This window comes from Ranitomeya variabilis, chromosome 2 (assembly GCF_051348905.1).
Source record: "Ranitomeya variabilis isolate aRanVar5 chromosome 2, aRanVar5.hap1, whole genome shotgun sequence".
In the NCBI taxonomy this organism is placed as follows: domain Eukaryota; kingdom Metazoa; phylum Chordata; class Amphibia; order Anura; family Dendrobatidae; genus Ranitomeya; species Ranitomeya variabilis.
The window spans coordinates 475,645,862-475,663,873 of NC_135233.1; the positions used below are offsets into that span (position 1 = coordinate 475,645,862).

Here is an 18,012-nt window from a genome sequence, read left to right on the forward strand (position 1 = left end):
TTATTGCATGGCAATAAAGGGAATTTCTGTGATCACTGCAGCCTCAGCACTTAACACCAGGAAGGAATGTCAGGATTAATTTGAGCTGTCAGGTTTGTAGACTTTATACAGTGGTTGGTGACTGGGCTACAGCTGAATATGAAATATGAGATAAATATAATAACTTTATATTGTGAATTAAGAAAGAGGAGATGGGTCTTTCTACTTTTTTTGGTAATTATATTGTATAAGGGGTTGGGGAGCCAAAGATGTGGTTCATTAATGTTCTGTGGCACACGCAACCAAATGTCACCATTTTCTGACCAAAATGAGTAAGGTGGAACTAGAAGATGGAGAAAGCATTTCTCAGGGGATGAACTTGAAGGGGACACTGGGTCAGGTGGTAGGTGTGGCGCAGTTATCGAATGTAAAAGGTCAAAGTGATAAGGTGGGAAGGCAGTTGGCGCCAACCAATGAAAGAGGGAGGACACCTGAGCAGTGGAGCGCAGAGGCAGAGCGACCAAAGAATGGCTGGGGACTGAGACAGGTGGGACATTGTGGGTCAAGCACCGAAGTCCAGATTATGCTGGTCAAGACCCGAGGTCCACACTACGCAGTTTTCACCAGTTAAGATCTGATATCCAGATGTCGCAGGTCAAGCACCGAAGGTCAAACATTGATCATCGTATGGGAATGGACATCTGACCAGGAGATGCGAGTGAACGGGGTAGTTACTAACAGCATAGAGGTACGGTACAGGGCGCAGACTGAGTTGCAGAAGATACCAGGGATGGCCAGTTTGAGGACATCTTGCTGAAACCTGTTCACATGTACTCCAAAACTTTCAACAAAAATAAGGTAGAGAGAGGGAGGAGGTCTGTGCAACAATGGGGAAAGATTCCACAAAAGTTCTTGAAAATCTAAAAGCACTGTGAAGTTTGTTTTTCACTGAAATTATGAAAATTAAGTTATGAATTCTAAAACTAAAATTTGTTTTAAGCTACTGTATTGTTGGTCCATTTCATATCCAGTGGGATAAATCAGTATGATATAAATACCCTCTGACATGACAGAATGAATGGAAAATAAAGCCTATAATTTCTGTTTTACTAAATCTAAATCTCACAATTAGAACATTTGTTTAAGAAGATCTTCTCAGCAACAAATGAGTTTGGTAACCTTGGAAAATAAGCTAAAAATAAATCAATTTTATTTTGATCAGTATTTTATCCAGTTTTTTATCTGTGGTAAGTTTTTACCATCATCAGGGCATCCTGTTTGTATTTGAAAAATAAAAAAATGTCCTTGGACATCAGAAGGATGCAGAACTGATGGCATCCGTCTGTAGTCCATTTTTTATGGATCCATTGACTTAATGGGATACTTTTGATCCACATATCAAATCAAAATTGAATATGTCTCAGATGGTATTTATTGCAGTCAATCGGTCTGCAAGAAAAAAACCTGATGTGAACATGTCCATAGACTCTAATGGGAATCTCTTCTATTCATGGAAAACATGGCTAGAACATGGTTGTGAAGCATGAATGTTTGAAAGGAGCAGAATTTGCGAAAAAAAAAATCTCCAGAAGCCCATGTGTGTGTCTGGGAAGAGACATGTCAGTCTATGGAAGGAGGGTGGGGACAAGCCACTGGTGACCTTCACATGCTCGTAAATTTATGCTTTTGGGTCAATGTGACAACTTAAAAGCTGTTTGATCATCATTGCTAATGTTCAGAATTGTCCATTCCTGTAATATACAACATGACATTTGACAACAATATTGTTGTATTTCTATACACTTGTCATACAATTGTAAAATAGCCAAATAAACTCCTAGAGTATACTGAGATTATTTGAGTCATTATTTGGAGTGCTGAATGTTGGATTGAGTTCATCTTCATCATCCTCATCATCATCAGTGTCTTCTTGTTCTTCTTCTGTATAGTCATCGTTTGCTTCTCCATGTTCAACTCCCTCAATAACCATGACTTCTGGGGCAGCGTCTTCCCTAAACCATACTGACTTGTAACCTCCATCTTCCTTCAAGTCTTTAGTTAGGATGGACTTCACCTTCTTGTCTTCTGAATCAGACTCTCCATCTGCTTCTTCCGATGGAGGACTCTCTGTGGGGGCACTGGTTGTAAGCACTGTGCTTACTGCTGCAACTGAGAGCAGGTTATTCCCAGAGGGCACTTCGGTAATGCCACTATCGATGTCAAATTCTGGACTTGACGCTGATATACTCCCACCATACTCTTCTTCATTTATCAGTTGCTCAGTCCTATCTGGAAATCCTCCGGAATTCTAGAGTGAAAGAGAGAAGATATTACACAGAATATGTATTTGTAATATGAAATTATCTCAGTGAGCAGCCATCCTTTCTGAGTCTTATATAGATTTTACTACGTTTTATTCATCATTGATCGTCTACAATTAGCTTAAAGTGAGTATGGAAATAATGTTAAAAGTATTTTCCAGCACTTTAATATTTTTTCACGTTAATATCTGCCGGCACCCCCACCAATCAGCTTATTAAAGGTTTATTAAAAAAAAAATGAAGTTATCCCATATCTATTAGATAAGGAATAACTTGCTGATCACTGGGGATCCGCCAATTGGGATCACCAGCGATTCTGAGATCGAGGCTCTGGAACCCCAAGAACTAGGCACGGAAGCCCCAAACTGAATGGAGGAAAGGTACACATACTCAGCTTTTGCTCCATTCATTGTCAAGGGGACTGCTGTCGAAAACTGAAAACTGTACTTTGCTTTTTCCTTTGGTCTGATAGACAATGAATGGCAAGGAGGTCCACTCAGGATGGAGATGCACAGCTCCGATCTCAGAATGGCTGGGGGCCAAGTAATCAGCAATTTATCCTCTGTCCTATAAATAATATGACTTGATTTTTCAAAAAAAAAATCTTTTTAAAGGAGCTGTGGAGCTCTGGAGTTGGCACATCCATATACATTGTTCAGTGGCTATGAATCATAGTGCTAGATCTCTTAAGGCTTATTCAGATGTCCTTGAAAATTGGTCCGATCTTTGACGGCAATGCACAGGCTGGCCGCGGCTTTCCCGACCGGAGCATGACAGCTTCATATATTTCTATGAGACTGTGGCACTCAGGTCGGAAAAGCCGCGGCCAGCCTGTGCATTGCGGTCCGAGATCAGACGTCTGCAGGAGCCCTAACATTCATTGATATGGGAGAGAACTACAACATGCCGATGCCCCATGGCACCTTATCATAAAAATAGCTAATAAATTCCCAGAAAGCCCCTAAATAATGACATTCTAGTTGCTTTCTTGGCACCACCAGAAGGAGCTTAAGAGCTCACAGTATATTACTTGTAAATGGATATCAGTAATTCTACACTCTGTAACCTTGTGGTGGCTTCAATCACCCTGAATGTAACCCCATATCTGCAGGAAATTTAGAATTCGGTAGAGCTTGAACCATGATAATATCTTTTATTTTAAGAACTTTAACGTTTTCAAAGAAAGAATTTGGTGGCCAATTCGTCAAGACTGGCATTGTGCATGCCAGTATTAAAAAAGGGCTCACTGGAGTACGATACGCCAAATTCATGAAGAGGCGCACACCACTTAATAAATTTGGCACATTTTCTCTGTGACGTGCCTCCGTGCGCCTCACCAGAAATGCTACTCCAGTTAGGGAACGGAGAGTAGTTTTTGCAGTTACAGTATGTAATTAAAAAATGCTCCTTTGAGGAATTTATCGGACATTGTAGCTAAGCCAGGCCCTGCTCCTCCTGAATCCCACCTATTCTGGAGTTGCTGCTCCAAGCTTGAAAGCATGAAAATGCAAAAAAATTGCAAAGTTTTTATGCAACTCCAGGTTGCGCAAAAATTTTACAATTTTTCAAAAAGTTTTCTTTCAAATACAAGACGCAACCAACGACCATTGTTCCTTCTGTAAATATTTCCAAGAGTCCGCGAAACAGGATTTTGGGTATCTTGTATTCATGCACTAATAAACAAACTGGACAGAAAAGCAGCTGCTTCTATCCAGCATTAGGCCTCATTCACACATCAGTATTTTTTATCAGTATTTCATCGGTATTCGTATGCCATAACCAGGAGGGTCTGCAAAACACAGAGCAGATGTCAATATCTCGAATACAGTTTTTCTCTGTATGTTCCGCTCCTGGCTTTGGCATACAAATACTGATGCAAAAATACTGACGTGTGAATGAAGCCTAAGTTTATTGTAATATGCACTAAAAAAGCCACTATGGGTACTGCTTACAGAAAAACAGTAAAAATAATGAGGCTACTGTAAGTAATTAAAGGAAACCAATGAGCAAACAATAGACTGCAAAACATGTTTCAAACGGTAATTACCTGCAGATTACCACTATGTCTGAGGAAAAGTATTGTAAGGCCAACTGTCGGGTGACCCAGGAACAGGGGCCCCTTTCCTGGCCCTAACACTATGGGCGCCCTAGCTCGCCCTGTTCCCTGGGATACTTCAGGTGATAAAGATGTTGGGGCCTCCACCCTTGCCTTATCTCCTAAGTTAGCCCTTCGTCTGTTCTCTTCCCCCACCCAGGGATGAGGGGTCGCTACTATACAGTACACCAACCGACAAATAGGGCAACAAAGACAAGGGTAAACTGAAAACTCCACACACAAAATATTCAATATAACAGAGGAAACCATCGGGGCGTGCAGGAAGAGGTGATAAGCAAAACAGGGAAGGATAAGGAATTACCACACGTATAAACCAAACAGCAGTCCCCTATAACTCCTCCAGCACTCCTTCTCATACCAATGTCTCTCCCTCCTTTTGTTATACAGCAAGAACTAACTCTGACCAGGATTAGTAATAGAGCCCAGAGTTTATAGGGAAAAGGAGTGGCTAACCCAGCACAGCTGAGCACAGGGATTTCCAACATGGCCGATTAACCCCTGTTCTGCCAGAAGAAAAACACGTTTAATAAGGCGAAGCGCCGGAGTAGGAGCAATCAGATGCTGCAGTCTTCTGGCTCAACACTGTCGTAGTAACCCCGTGACAGCCTCATTCAGATCTCAGAGATTTTTCTTGCATGCAGAAAGTGGTCTGATATTCATCAGTGTCTACCATCAAGGTGTCATCAGTGATTTTATTGGATGGAATAAAAAAGAAAATTGCAAAGCTTCTCCTAGCCATGCAATGTTAAAAATGGACAGCACATGGATTGCTCATGGAAAAAGACAGAAACCTGAACAGCTCTATAAATTGTAATGGGTAGATGTTCTACGGATAGAACACGTACGTGAAAAGAAATATCTGAATAAGGCCGAACTGGAAAAACAAGTACTGGGAGAAAATGAAGTTATATTTTCTCTGCAGCTAATCACTTCCAGTCATTGGGGCAGCACTGGAGGATTTAACAGTCATCAGTCACCATACAGTGCATGCGCTGTAATCACTCTCTCTATGCTTTGACTGAGACCTTGCGCAGCAGTGTGTCTTTAAATGTATGCAGTTTTTTTTTAAGGGAATGTGTCATCAAAACATGACCTAATAAAATGTTTTTAAGTTGTTTTTTTTTATATTATATTACAAAACAAACTTTTTTTGCAGCTTTCACCCTTTCCATTACACCAAATGTTAGACTCCTACCTCCCATTAGGTACATGAATAATAGCAGCAATAGACTCTACTGAATTGCACTGAAGTATTTAATGAGCCTGCTCTCATCAGGGCAACGATCATTATGAAGGAAGGGGGAGTCACTGTACTCTGTTACATCGCCTTTTGGAAATCGTGGAACCTGCGTTATCTGCAGTACAGAAGTGCTAACTGATTTTGTAATGATGTCAGTGACAAGGGCTGCGTTTTAGACCAAATGGGGCCCTGGACAAAAGATTAAAAGTGGCGCCCTAAATGCTGATATATTGCACAATCACACACAAACATTTAGTTTGCATTTACATGCGGTGAGGTCAGACCATTAAACAAGTGCAATTGACAATATTGGAGTCGTTTGGTGCTTACCGGCCTCTTTACACTGATTGAAGAAGAATGATGTGGGTAGGACGATCACTAATGGATAATCTGTCCATTGGCTGGATGAATGAGCAGCATTTTGCTTGTTCATTGGACGATTACTGACAAGTTGACACCTATGAACTCTTGTCTGAGCCTCCAGGATTTATAAATGGATGCTACATACATAGTATACACAGAGCACATACATATGGATGGATAGATAGTATATATGAGAGACGATAGAATACATGAATAGATATGAGAGATAGATTTGAGATAGATAGATAGATAGATAGATAGATAGATAGATAGATAGATAGATAGATACTTAGCAGTTTGTCTCCTCTTTGTCAGTTTTTCTAAACTCAGAGTACAGGACCTGTGATAACATCAAGGTCACATGACCGGTCACATGTAACCACAGGTTCTGTAGCAGGATTCAGTGAATGCAGTAAATGCTGGGGGCCTTAGGGGCATGGAGGACTTGGGCAATTGGGCAATGGTTATCCCGAAACTGGCTCTGTCTGTGATGATAATGAGATTGGACGGGAAGTACGAGCCTAACATTAGAACTAGTGGCCACTGGCCAGTGTTAAAATTACAAGATTGGTTTCTTTTTATTTATATTTCTAAGTGTATTTTGGTGGAATATATGCTATAAAATCCATGCAAAAAACTGTGTGAACCTTATCTTTATGCAGTGGAAATATTATATGCAAAGACTGACGTAAAATAAAATATATTATTTTACTACAGCTGATACTAATTTATACAGACTGGGGGGGGGGGGGCTATGAAAAGAATCAAAATTTGTGTGTCACATCCTATCTGTAGAATTGGTTCAAAAAGTTTGATGTTTGTTAGGCAAAAAAACAAAAAAAAAGACATATTGAGAAAATTAAAATATGATCTACTGTACTTACATTTCCTGTCACTCTTCTCAATTTACTCTGAATTGTGTTTCCATATTGCTTGTAAATGAGGAAAGCCAATCCAACCAAACATGCAGCTAGAACAACGCCCAGGGTAGCACCAAGTATTGCCATGTCAGTCGTAGTATAATTCTTATCCTGTTTTTCTCCGTCATTACCTCCTTGAAAAAAAAAAACACAAGACACTGGAGTAGGAAACTTATATAATGAATTGAGATAGATTTATAATCATATAAGGAACAATCACAAAATCAATCAATCAATCAATCAAAATTTAATCAAGAATTAAACCTTTAAGGGAATCTGTCATTATAGAAAAGTCTTAAAAAAGTGGTGCTATAAGATGCCATAGGCTGCCACTCCTGTTCAGAACACACACAGTGTCACAGACAGCACCTCTCCACCTGACTAGTCACGAGGCACCAATTGTTGCCACCGAGACTCAACGTAGATGTATGCCGCAAACCCAATGATGCCAGTCAACAAGGGCAGGGGCTACACATCTAAATTCAACACGGTAAAGCACAATACCAATAATGGGAGGTATAGGCTAACCCCTTTCTTTCAAAGCCAATTTACATTTTAGGACTTTCTGTTTAGCAGGCCATGGTGACCTATCAGAACCTTGTGACAATGTGCCCCCAAGACCTCGCACCTTAAGTTGAGATTGATAGCCTAGCTCCAGTTAATGCTGTAGGTTAATGCTGGCTGTGTAATACAGCCAGCGTCTGATGGGTATGGTGTGGTTTCAGCTCCACATATCCACGCGCAACATGTCCCATGTATGTACACTTAAGTAAAATATGCCGGGAAGTGGTCAAAGTAACTGTGCCCCAGTGCAAAATTTGTAACAAGGTGCCCCATGTACTATCTTCCATTTACAATATAGGTGTCTATCTACATGGAATATGGGTGGACACAGACAGAAGAGGCCCCTGTGCCAGACCAATATATGGTCCTTTTGCAGTCCAAAAACTCATCATAATGCACAATTTCATCTGCTTTGTAGGAGGTAATGGCCCCTTTACCTCTTGGGCCCCTGTGCGTCCGCACAGGGTACCCCAATGGCATGTTTGCCCCTGAATATGGGCCTGTATGCCCCATTAAGCACCAGGACACTGGCGAGACTGTTACATTTGCCCCAGCTATTGCTGCAATCCTGCTATGAGCATCTTGTAAATGTCTTCATTAAATAATGGCATATTCCCCTAAAGTACAATCATGCAGAATTCCTCAACCCCCAAATCATAGCTAAATAATTTGAGAAATTAAAATTTAACAAGCTTATCAATAAACAGTCTGATTGGCAATGTTTAATGGAAAAACAAGCAAATCAACTCTCTCGAGAAGGATAGTAAACTATTTTGCATGGTTTTTCATGGTATTTGTGGCTTCTTCATGGGAATAAGACAAAGTAAGAACCCTGATTCAATAGAGTTCAGCGTAAAGGTTCACGCTGTACTAGTCTGGCATCCATTACGATCCTCAGTGGCAGTCGGACCATGGAACTATACCCTTTTACTGCTGGCATCTTCGACTCTGGATCCTGGGTGTCTTCTGCCGTTAATTGGCCTGGGACATCATGATGTTGCAGGCTTAGTAAGTGTAAGAGAAAGACATCCAGGCTGCCAGCTGCAGAGGTGAAGATTGACCTGGTCCAGCTGTCATGGAGGAGGGGACTGGAAGCCCAACTAGGGTAGCGCAAATCTTTTTTCCTCAACTCTAATTTTCAGCAGGTTTCTCTAAGGAAAGCCCATCTCACATATGTACTGGTGAGATCCACCAACACTTATCTAATGAGTGCGGGAAGGGAAGGAACTGCACTTAAATCTCAGACTTATTAAATCATAAATTTGATTTATGAGCAAATAGGATTTAAAAAAAAAAGTTGGCTTTTGTTTTCCCGGAAACAGCTTTTACTTTTGCCCATGGACTGTGTCAAGTATTGCATCTCACCTTCTGATTCTGATACAATATATGGACTACAGCCTCATCCTTTAGAAAGCCAACCTTTCTTTTCTAATGTCAGACAACTTCATTGAATATTTTAAAGCAAACCTGTCATCAGTATTTTGCTAAGTAAACTACAGACAGTGTCAGGTGTTACAATGAATAAAATAATACCTGGGTTGAAGAAATCCATCTCATGGTCCTTGATTAATCTTTGTTTGTAGTTTTTGAGTTAATAAGATTCTCGTGCTTCAGGGTGAACAAAGATTAAACAAGAACCACAAGACAGATTTCTTCAACCCAGATATCATTTTTATCAGTGTAACAGCACCAACCTGAGAATACCTGTAGTTTACTTAGCAGAATCCTGATGACAGGTTCACTTTAAGAGCTATATAATTAACTATTACCAAATAGAACTTTACCACAAATGGACATCCGACAAATTAATTAGTATATAGAATTACGTGAAAACAGGACTCAAAGCCACACGTGGACAACTGTTAAAGCACCACTAATGGGACCGCCACCACTACTGTGTATGTTGAGAGCAGAATCTATGGAGTGTTTTTATTGTCTTTTAATTACATGGAATAGAGCCCCTTTGTAGGACACTGGTGCCATCTTGAAAAGTTCACTTTAGACAGATTGATATTTTTTCATTCATGTGGTTGAGTTTGGAAGGCGAGTTCATAAGTTCAAAACACTTCATCACAGATGCTGGGATTAATTGACTTGTGTACATAAAAATGGTAAAGATTCGCGGTAGAGCGGCAAGTTAGATGACTTCTCTCTTTTTTAATTACATTTACAATCAATTGTACATAAATATAAAAAAAAATAATTTATGTGTTAGCCATTAATAATTAAAAAAAAAAAAATATATATATATATATATATATAACAGTGGCATGTAAAAGTTTAAGCACTCCTGGTCAAAATTACTGTTATTGTGAATAGTTAAGCGAGGATGAAATGATCTCTAAAAGGCTTAGGGTATGTGTCCACGGTCAGTAAACGCCGCTTGTTTGACGCTGCGCAGAGCTGCAGCGTCAAACACGCAGCGTCCAGATGTTCCAGCATAGTGGAGGGGATTTTATGAAATCCCGTGTCCACTATGCGTGGAAACACGCATCCGACTTCCCTGCGACTCCAGACATGCTGCGCGTCTTTTCAGATTGCAGCATGTCCGTGCTACCTGCGGCGACGCTGCGTCGCCTTAAGTAATATCACAGGGCGCTATGCAAGGGTGCGATGATCCCGGATGTGTACAGTTAACACATCCGGCATCATCGCGTCCCAGAAAGGGGGCGGGGCTTAGCGCCAAGCGGCTTCGCCGCTCCGGCGATACCGCCGGCCATCCTGACCGTGGACACGTACCCTTAAAGTTAAAGATGACACATTTCCTTTGTATTTTAGGCAAAAAAAAAGTTTTTCATCATTTACATTTTAAAAAATTCTTCAAATGAAAATGGGCCAATGCAAAAGTTTGGGCATCCTTTGAGATTTGTGTGCTCAGATGACTTTGACCAAGGTTTCAGACCTTAATTAGCCTCTTATGGCCTTTTCTCTATCATCGTTAGGAAAGGGTGGGTGATGCAAATTACCCAGTCTCCTCTAACTTTGTGCCAAAAAACAGCAATCATGGGTTCTTCTAACTAGTTGCCTAGTACCCTGAAAATGAAAATGGTGGAAGCCCACAAAGCTGGAGAAGGCTTTAAGGAGAAAGCAACACGTTTTCAAGTTGCCCTTTCCTCAGTTTGAAATGTAATTAAGAAATGGCAGTTAACAGGAACAGTGGAGGTCAAGATAGGGTCTGGAAGTCCAAGCAAAATTTCAATAAAAGCATAAAAGCTGCTCATAGGTTTGCTAGAGAGGCAAATCAGAACCCCCGCTTGAATGCAAAAGAACTTCAGAAAGATTTAGCTGTGGTAAATTATTCTACTGTTCAGAGACACCTGTATAAATATGGCCTTCATGGAAAAGTCATTAGCAGAAAACCTCTCTTGCTTCCTTACCATAAAATTCAGCATCAGAACTATGCAAAAGAACATATAAACAAGACTGAAGCATTTTGTAAATAAGTCCTGTAGACCGATGAGGTTAAAATAGAACTTTGGGCACAATGATCAAAGGTATTTGAGGAGAAACAAAGAGCACAAAATTTCAGGAAAATAACATCTCGACAACCATTACGCATGGGAATGGATCAATCATGCTTTGGGGTTGTGTTGCAGCCAATGGCATGAAGAACATTTCATGGGTAGAGGGAAGAATGGATTCAATTAAATGTCAACAAATTCATGATGCAAACATAACACCATCTGTAATGTGTCATCTTTAAAATTAGGCCTTTTAGAGATCATTTCATCTTCAACTCGCTTAACTGTTCACAATAACAGTAATTTTGACCATGGGTGCCCAAACTTTTACATGCCACTGCATATATATGTATACACATATATGTATATATACTGTATATTTATACACACACATATATGTACACAGTGTACATATATTCTATATCTATATATGTATGCACTGTATGTATGTATATATATATATATATATATATATATATATACACATATATATATAAATATACACATATATATCTACAGTGGGTGAACTAAGTATCGAACATGTCACCAATTTTCTAAGTAAATATTTTTCAAAAAGGTGCTTTTGACATGGAATTTTCACAAGTTGTTGTAAACAATCTATCCAATCCACACAGACAAAGAAATCAAACCATAGATGTCCATAAATTAAGTTAAATGTAATAATGAGAAATGACACAGGGAAAAAGTACTAAACACATGAAGCAAGAGAGGTGCAATAAGCCATGGAAAGTCATGACACCAGTTGAAATCTATTAGTAATTAGAAAGCAATCCTGCCACTTAGTGGAAAATAATATCAGCTGGTTAAACTGACGGCCTGTAAAAAGATGTCTCATTACCAAGATTCCACACCAGAAACATCTAATGATGGGTAAAACCAGTGAGCTGCCTCAATACCTTCACAACCTTATTGTTGCAAAACATACTGATGGCATTCACAGAAGAACTTCTAAACTACTGAAGGTTCCAGTGAGCACTATTGGGTTGATAATATGGAAGTGGAAAGAACATAATTTCACCATAAATTGGCCATGACTAGGTGCATATTTCAGACAGAGGAGTGGAAAGAATTATCAGAAGAGTTGTCCTAGAGCCAAGGACCACATGTGGGGAGCTGCAGAAAGACCTGGAATTAGCAGGTACAATTCTTTCAAAGAAAAAACTAAGAAATGCACTCAACTTCCATGGCCTGTATGCCCGATCACTACGCAACACTCCATTGCTGAACAGAAAGCATGTTGACGTGTGTTTAAAGTTCTCTCAACAACATTTAGACAAGCTTGTGAAATACTGTGAGAATGCAGTCCGGTCAGATGAGACCAATATTGAACTCTTTGGATGCCGTAATACACTCCATGTTAAAACACCATACAACAGTGAAGTTTGGAACATCATGGTGTGGGGTTATTTTCAGCATATGGCACTGGCAAGCCTCATATAATTGAAGGAAGGATGAATGGACAAATGTATCGAGACATTCTTGATTAAAATCTGCTGCCATCTACGAGGATGATGCAGCAGATGAAACGAGGTTGGACAGTTCAGCAAGACAATGATCCCAAACACACAGCCAAGGAAATTCTCAATTGGTTTTAGATAAAGAAAAAAGCTGCTAGAATGGCAGAGCCAATCACCTGACCTGAATCCAATAGAAAATTAATGGAACAAACTAAAGCTCAGAGTCCATAGAAGGAGCCCACAGAAGCTTCAGGATGTGAAGAGTGTTTGTGTGGAAGAATAGGCCAAAATCACACCTAAGCAATGCCTGCGACTAGTTTCTCCATACAGGATGTGTCTTGAAGCTGTCATCACCAACAAAGTTTTTTGTATTAAGTATTAAATAAAGTTCAGTAATCGTGTTCAATACTTTTTCCATGAATCATTTCTCATTATTATGTATAACTTAATTTACGGACATCTATGTTTTGCATTCATTGTCTGTGTGGATTGGATGGGTTGTTACCAACATCTGGTCAGAAATTTATGTCAATAGCACCTTTAGAAATATATTTATTTAGAAAATTGGTGACGTGTTCAATATTTATTTCACCTGCTGTATAAACAGATAGATATAGGTATATACAGTATATCTATGTAAAGGGTAACATAAATGATAAATGAAAGATATATCTATACATAGATATATCAATATATGTATATAGATCTACAGTACAGACCAAAAGTTTGGACACACCTTCTCATTTAAAGATTTTTCTGTATTTTCATGACTATGAAAATTGTACATTCACACTGAAGGCATCAAAACTATGAATTAACACGTGGAATTATATACTTAACAAAAAAGTGCGAAACAACTGAAATTATGTCTTATATTGTAGGTTCTTCAAAGTAGCCACCTTTTGCTTTGATGACTGCTTTGCACACTCTTGGCATTCTGTTGATGAGCTTCAAGAGGTAGTCACCGGGAATGGTTTTCACTTCACAGGTGTGCCCTGTCAGGTTTAATAAGTGAAATTTCTTGCCTTATAAATGGGGTTGGGACCATCAGCTGTGTTGTGCAGAAGTCTGGTGGATACACAGCTAATAGTCCTACTGAATAGACTGTTAGAATTTGTATTATGGCAAGAAAAAAGCAGCTAAGTAAAGAAAAATGAGTGGCCATCATTGCTTTAAGACAAGAAGGTCAGTCAGTCCGAAAAATTGGGCAAACTTTGTCCCCAAGTGCAGTGGCACAAACCATCAAGCGCTACAAAGAAACTGGCTCACATGAGGACCGCCCCAGGAAAGGAAGACAAAGAGTCACCTCTGCTTCTGAGGCTAAGTTTATCCGAGTCACCAGCCTCAGAAATTGCAGGTTAACAGCAGCTCAGATTAGAGACCAGGTCAATGCCACACAGAGTTCTAGCAGCAGACACATCTCTACAAAAACTGTTAAGAGGAGACTTTGTGCAGCAGGCCTTCATGGTAAAATAGCTGCTAGGAAACCACTGCTAAGGACATGCAACAAGCAGAAGAGACTTGTTTGGGCTAAAGAACACAAGGAATGGACATTAGACCAGTGGAAATCTGTGCTTTGGTCTGATGAGTCCAAATTTGAGATCTTTGGTTCCAACCACCGTGTCTTTGTGTGACGCAGAAAAGGTGAACGGATGAACTCTACATGCCTGGTTCCCACCGTGAAGCATGGAGGAGGAGGTGTGATGGTGCGGGGGTGCTTTGCTGGTGACACTGTTGGGGATTTATTCAAAATTGAAGGCATACTGAACCAGGATGGCTACCACAGCATCTTGCAGCAGCATGCTATTTCATCCGGTTTGCATTTAGCTGGACCATCATTTATTTTTCAACAGGAAAATGACCCCAAACACACCTCCAGGCTGTGTAAGGGCTATTTCACCAAGAAGGAGAGTGATGTCTGGACCGCAGAGTGAAGGTAAAAGGGCCAACAAGTGCTAAGCATCTCTGGGAACTCCTTCAAGATTTTTGGAAGACCATTCCCGGTGACTACCTCTTGAATCTCATCAAGAGAATGCCAAGATAGTGCAAAGCAGTCATCAAAGCAAAAGGTGGCTACTTTGAAGAACCTAGAATATAAGACATAATTTTAGTTGTTTCACACTTTTTTGTTAAGTATATAATTCCACATGTGTTAATTCATAGTTTTGATGCCTTCAGTGTGAATGTACAATTTCCATAGTCATGAAAATACAGAAAAATCTTTAAATGAGAAGGTGGGACCAAACTTTTGGTCTGTACTGTATATACATATATTAAACATATTTGTACTATATAAATTATCATTTTTAATTATTTAAAATGTAGAAAGATTTAATATCTGTAGGACGTACATGTGCAACATACATAAAGCTTCGTTTTCACGTCTAGTAAGGCCTTTTCTTATGCCAAGGTATTACTTGACAGCAGGGTGCTATGTTTCAATGTCAGCTTCATTATTTTCCACTCCATTTAATACACAAGGTTACTATATCACGCCATCATTTTAATGAGGTTGTCCACTTCTGAATCACCCCTTGTTAAATGCTAAAGTCCCAGATAGAAATAAAAACATATACTCCCCTCCCTGATTGGCACTATTCAAGCGATGGCATTGCTCAGTCTCCAGTAATTAGTTATGCCACCTGACCGCTGCAGCCAGTCTACGACAATGACTGCTGATCTGCTGCAGCCTTCACACCTCCATCAGGCAGAACTGGAGACACAGCACCTGCGAGAACGGTGCCAAACTGAATGTGGGTAATACACACTGTGTATATGTGTGTTTTTTTTTCACTATATACCAGTTATTTTAGCATTTGCAGAGGGGTTATCCAGTTGTAGACAAGCCCTTTAAATATATAGCATTATATTTATCCACACAAAAATGAATTTCCACACTTCTTATTTTGTAAAGAGGACTTTTCACCAGATTAAAAATGACAAGATTTTGCCCGTATTATACTTCTTCAGCTCATCCGTGTATGCCTTTTTTTTTCTTTCTACAGTTCCAAAGATATGTGTCTTTTCATTTGGTGTTAAGTTTTATGGTCTTTACGAGGGGGCGTGGCACACAGGATCCTCTGGGGATTGTCATTTGGCTGCTTTGCATAATTGCCCTGTAAGCCACACCCCCTTGTAAGGAGCATAAAAATTAGCTCTAAAATAAAAGAGCCATATTTCTGGAAACGTATTGTGAATTTGAAAAAAAAAAAAGATAGATTACTAAGGATAGAAATGGGAATAAAATAAAAACCAAAAACTGACCACTTTTGACCTGGTAACGGGTCTTCTTTAAATGCTCTGCATTAATTATCATTTAAAGAGCTTTAAAAATTAAGTAATGGAAATTTCTTAAAAAATTTCTTATTAAAAAGTTAACTTGATCTTAATATGATAGTCCATGAAGAATAGAAGTTGTGCATGAAAAACAATAACAGAAGAAAAATGCAAAAAAGAGATATACCAAGAATGTAGATAAAAGGGAACCTTTCAGGACAATTTTACTAATCAAACTAGTGATAGGACTGTTTAGGTTGTAGAGAAACAATAACTATGCTCGCTGTGTTGTAGTAATCAGATGTGCCGTGACTGAGTAATCTCTATGTGCAAATTAGCAGGACACGTATTGGGGACGTGGTGCCAATGTACTCCATGTATAATGACACGCCGCCAATGCTTTATCACGTTCATTTACTTGTGGCTTCAAAGCTTGACTTCTCAGCTCAGCCATATCGAGTTGCTAGAAAACAAGTATGGTTTCTATAGTTGTTCTTTGACTAATACAGCCTTAATGGTATGGTCCAGACATGTTCCTTTTAAGTCAATAGTATATAAAAAGAGATTAGGAGTATATACCTCGGAAATGTGCAATTTCCTTACTGACAGGAAACTTCCTTCCGTCTATACTTGGCTATTGCATTGGTTATTGGGCCTGCTCAAAATCTATGAACTCACTGAAAAACAGTAAATTCGTATGCATACTTGCTAACTACCTTAAAATATTCAGAAGCTTTCTGAAAAGACTAACCTGTGGTCTGTGTTAGCTTAAGGGGGTCTGGTGTGGTGTCTGTATAAGCTTAGAGGTCGTATATATATTAAAAGGGTCTTATCTGGGGTTTGTATTTATTTAGAGGGTTTGGTTCAAAGTCTTTATTATTTGGGTGGTCTTGGTCTTATGTTTGCTACAAGAGGTTTTTAGGGGTTCTGTTCTGGTATCTGTATTAGTTTATAGATCAGACCCAGGATCTGTATTTATTTCCAGATCTGTCTCCGACTCTGTATTTAATAATGGGGTCTTGTTTAGGGTCTACATTAGTTTAGGGTGTCCATTCTGGGTCAGCTATTACTTAAAGAGGACCTTTCACCAAATGTTTCACATGGAACTATTACATAATGTAATAGTTGCATATTTGGTACCTAATGAGTTAATTTTTGCAGAGACCTAGTGAGTGTTATAACACAGTTTTCACTGGGTTCACATACTTCTTCTCCCTGTACTACGCTCTAAGGTGTTAGCCTTCTGCACTCTACTTCGAGGACTTTCTAATCATGCTGGAGAGATGCTGGCTAGGAAATCAGAGCTGTATCATTACATCTCACTTACTGAGAAAACTAAGATATGATGGGGGGGTGTTCTTCTTTCTCCAGTGTTTTGTTGCCTGCTTATGATTGGGCAACTGATATAGGGAGAAAAGGTACACGCCCCCCGTGAAAACTAACCGATAACACCCACCTAGCTGTAACAAAAGTTACTTCAAATAATTTGATTGCTGATATCTCCACAACACAAAGGCAAAATTAAAAAACAAAACATTTTATTCTCCTTCTGAAGTCACCATTACATCGTGTGTCTAGTTCAACATGAAAACAAATTGTTGAAAGGTCCTCTTCAAAGGGATCTGGGTTGGAAACTAGTTATTTTGTTAATCTGTGTTTAGTTTTTGTATTTGTTTGGGGGTAATTTAAATGGCTTAAGAGGAGGATCATCCTACACAAATCAGTGGGACTTATTTCAAAAGATTAGGATTTTGCAATAGCTTTCACTTCTCAAAGGCTGAAAAGTATAGTCTCATTTCTAATTGTGAGTTTGTGATTGATTGCAATATTGAGGCTTGGAATAAAATGGGGAGATCGCATAGGATCACCTGCTTCTCCATTAGACGTAGGGACAGAAATGTGGTCTGGAGAAAGAGTGCGATCCTTTTGAGTGAATGGAAGCATCATAGCAGGTGCCTGTCTATTATGGAACTCAGATCAGGAAAAAACAAATTGGCAATCAGCGTTAGAGTGGGAAAAAGATGATAAATATATCAGACAGGTGAGGTTGTGATCAGAGATACGTAAGTGTTAGCAAAGGGAAAGTATTAAAACATAACTTTTATTAATAAATATAAAAGCCTACCTATAAGAAAAAAAAATGATATAGTGCAATATTTTAAATATCACTAATTAACTTACAGTGCTGTGAACTAAACACAGGGGTATCTGCATATAAGTCACAGAGATTCCCTGCCTGATAGCACATGCAACTGATCCCAGTTCTGATTATCATTCAAATTCATATGGTAACT

General features: G+C 39.3%; 1 protein-coding gene across 7 annotated transcripts in view; it reads right to left on the reverse strand.

The window, feature by feature from the left end:
• Positions 1-1,166: 1,166 nt before the first annotated feature.
• The window catches only part of CDHR5 (cadherin related family member 5), a 78,036-nt gene continuing 61,190 nt past the window's right edge, over positions 1,167-18,012 (reverse strand). For all 7 annotated transcript variants that reach the window (XM_077287801.1, XM_077287802.1, XM_077287800.1 and 4 more), the window contains 2 exons: positions 6,904-7,073; positions 1,167-2,287 (listed from right to left, as the gene is read on the reverse strand). In XM_077287801.1, coding sequence (XP_077143916.1) covers positions 1,817-2,287; positions 6,904-7,073 — 641 coding nt within the window. In that variant the 3' untranslated portion in view covers positions 1,167-1,816. The remainder of the gene's footprint in view (positions 2,288-6,903; positions 7,074-18,012) is intronic.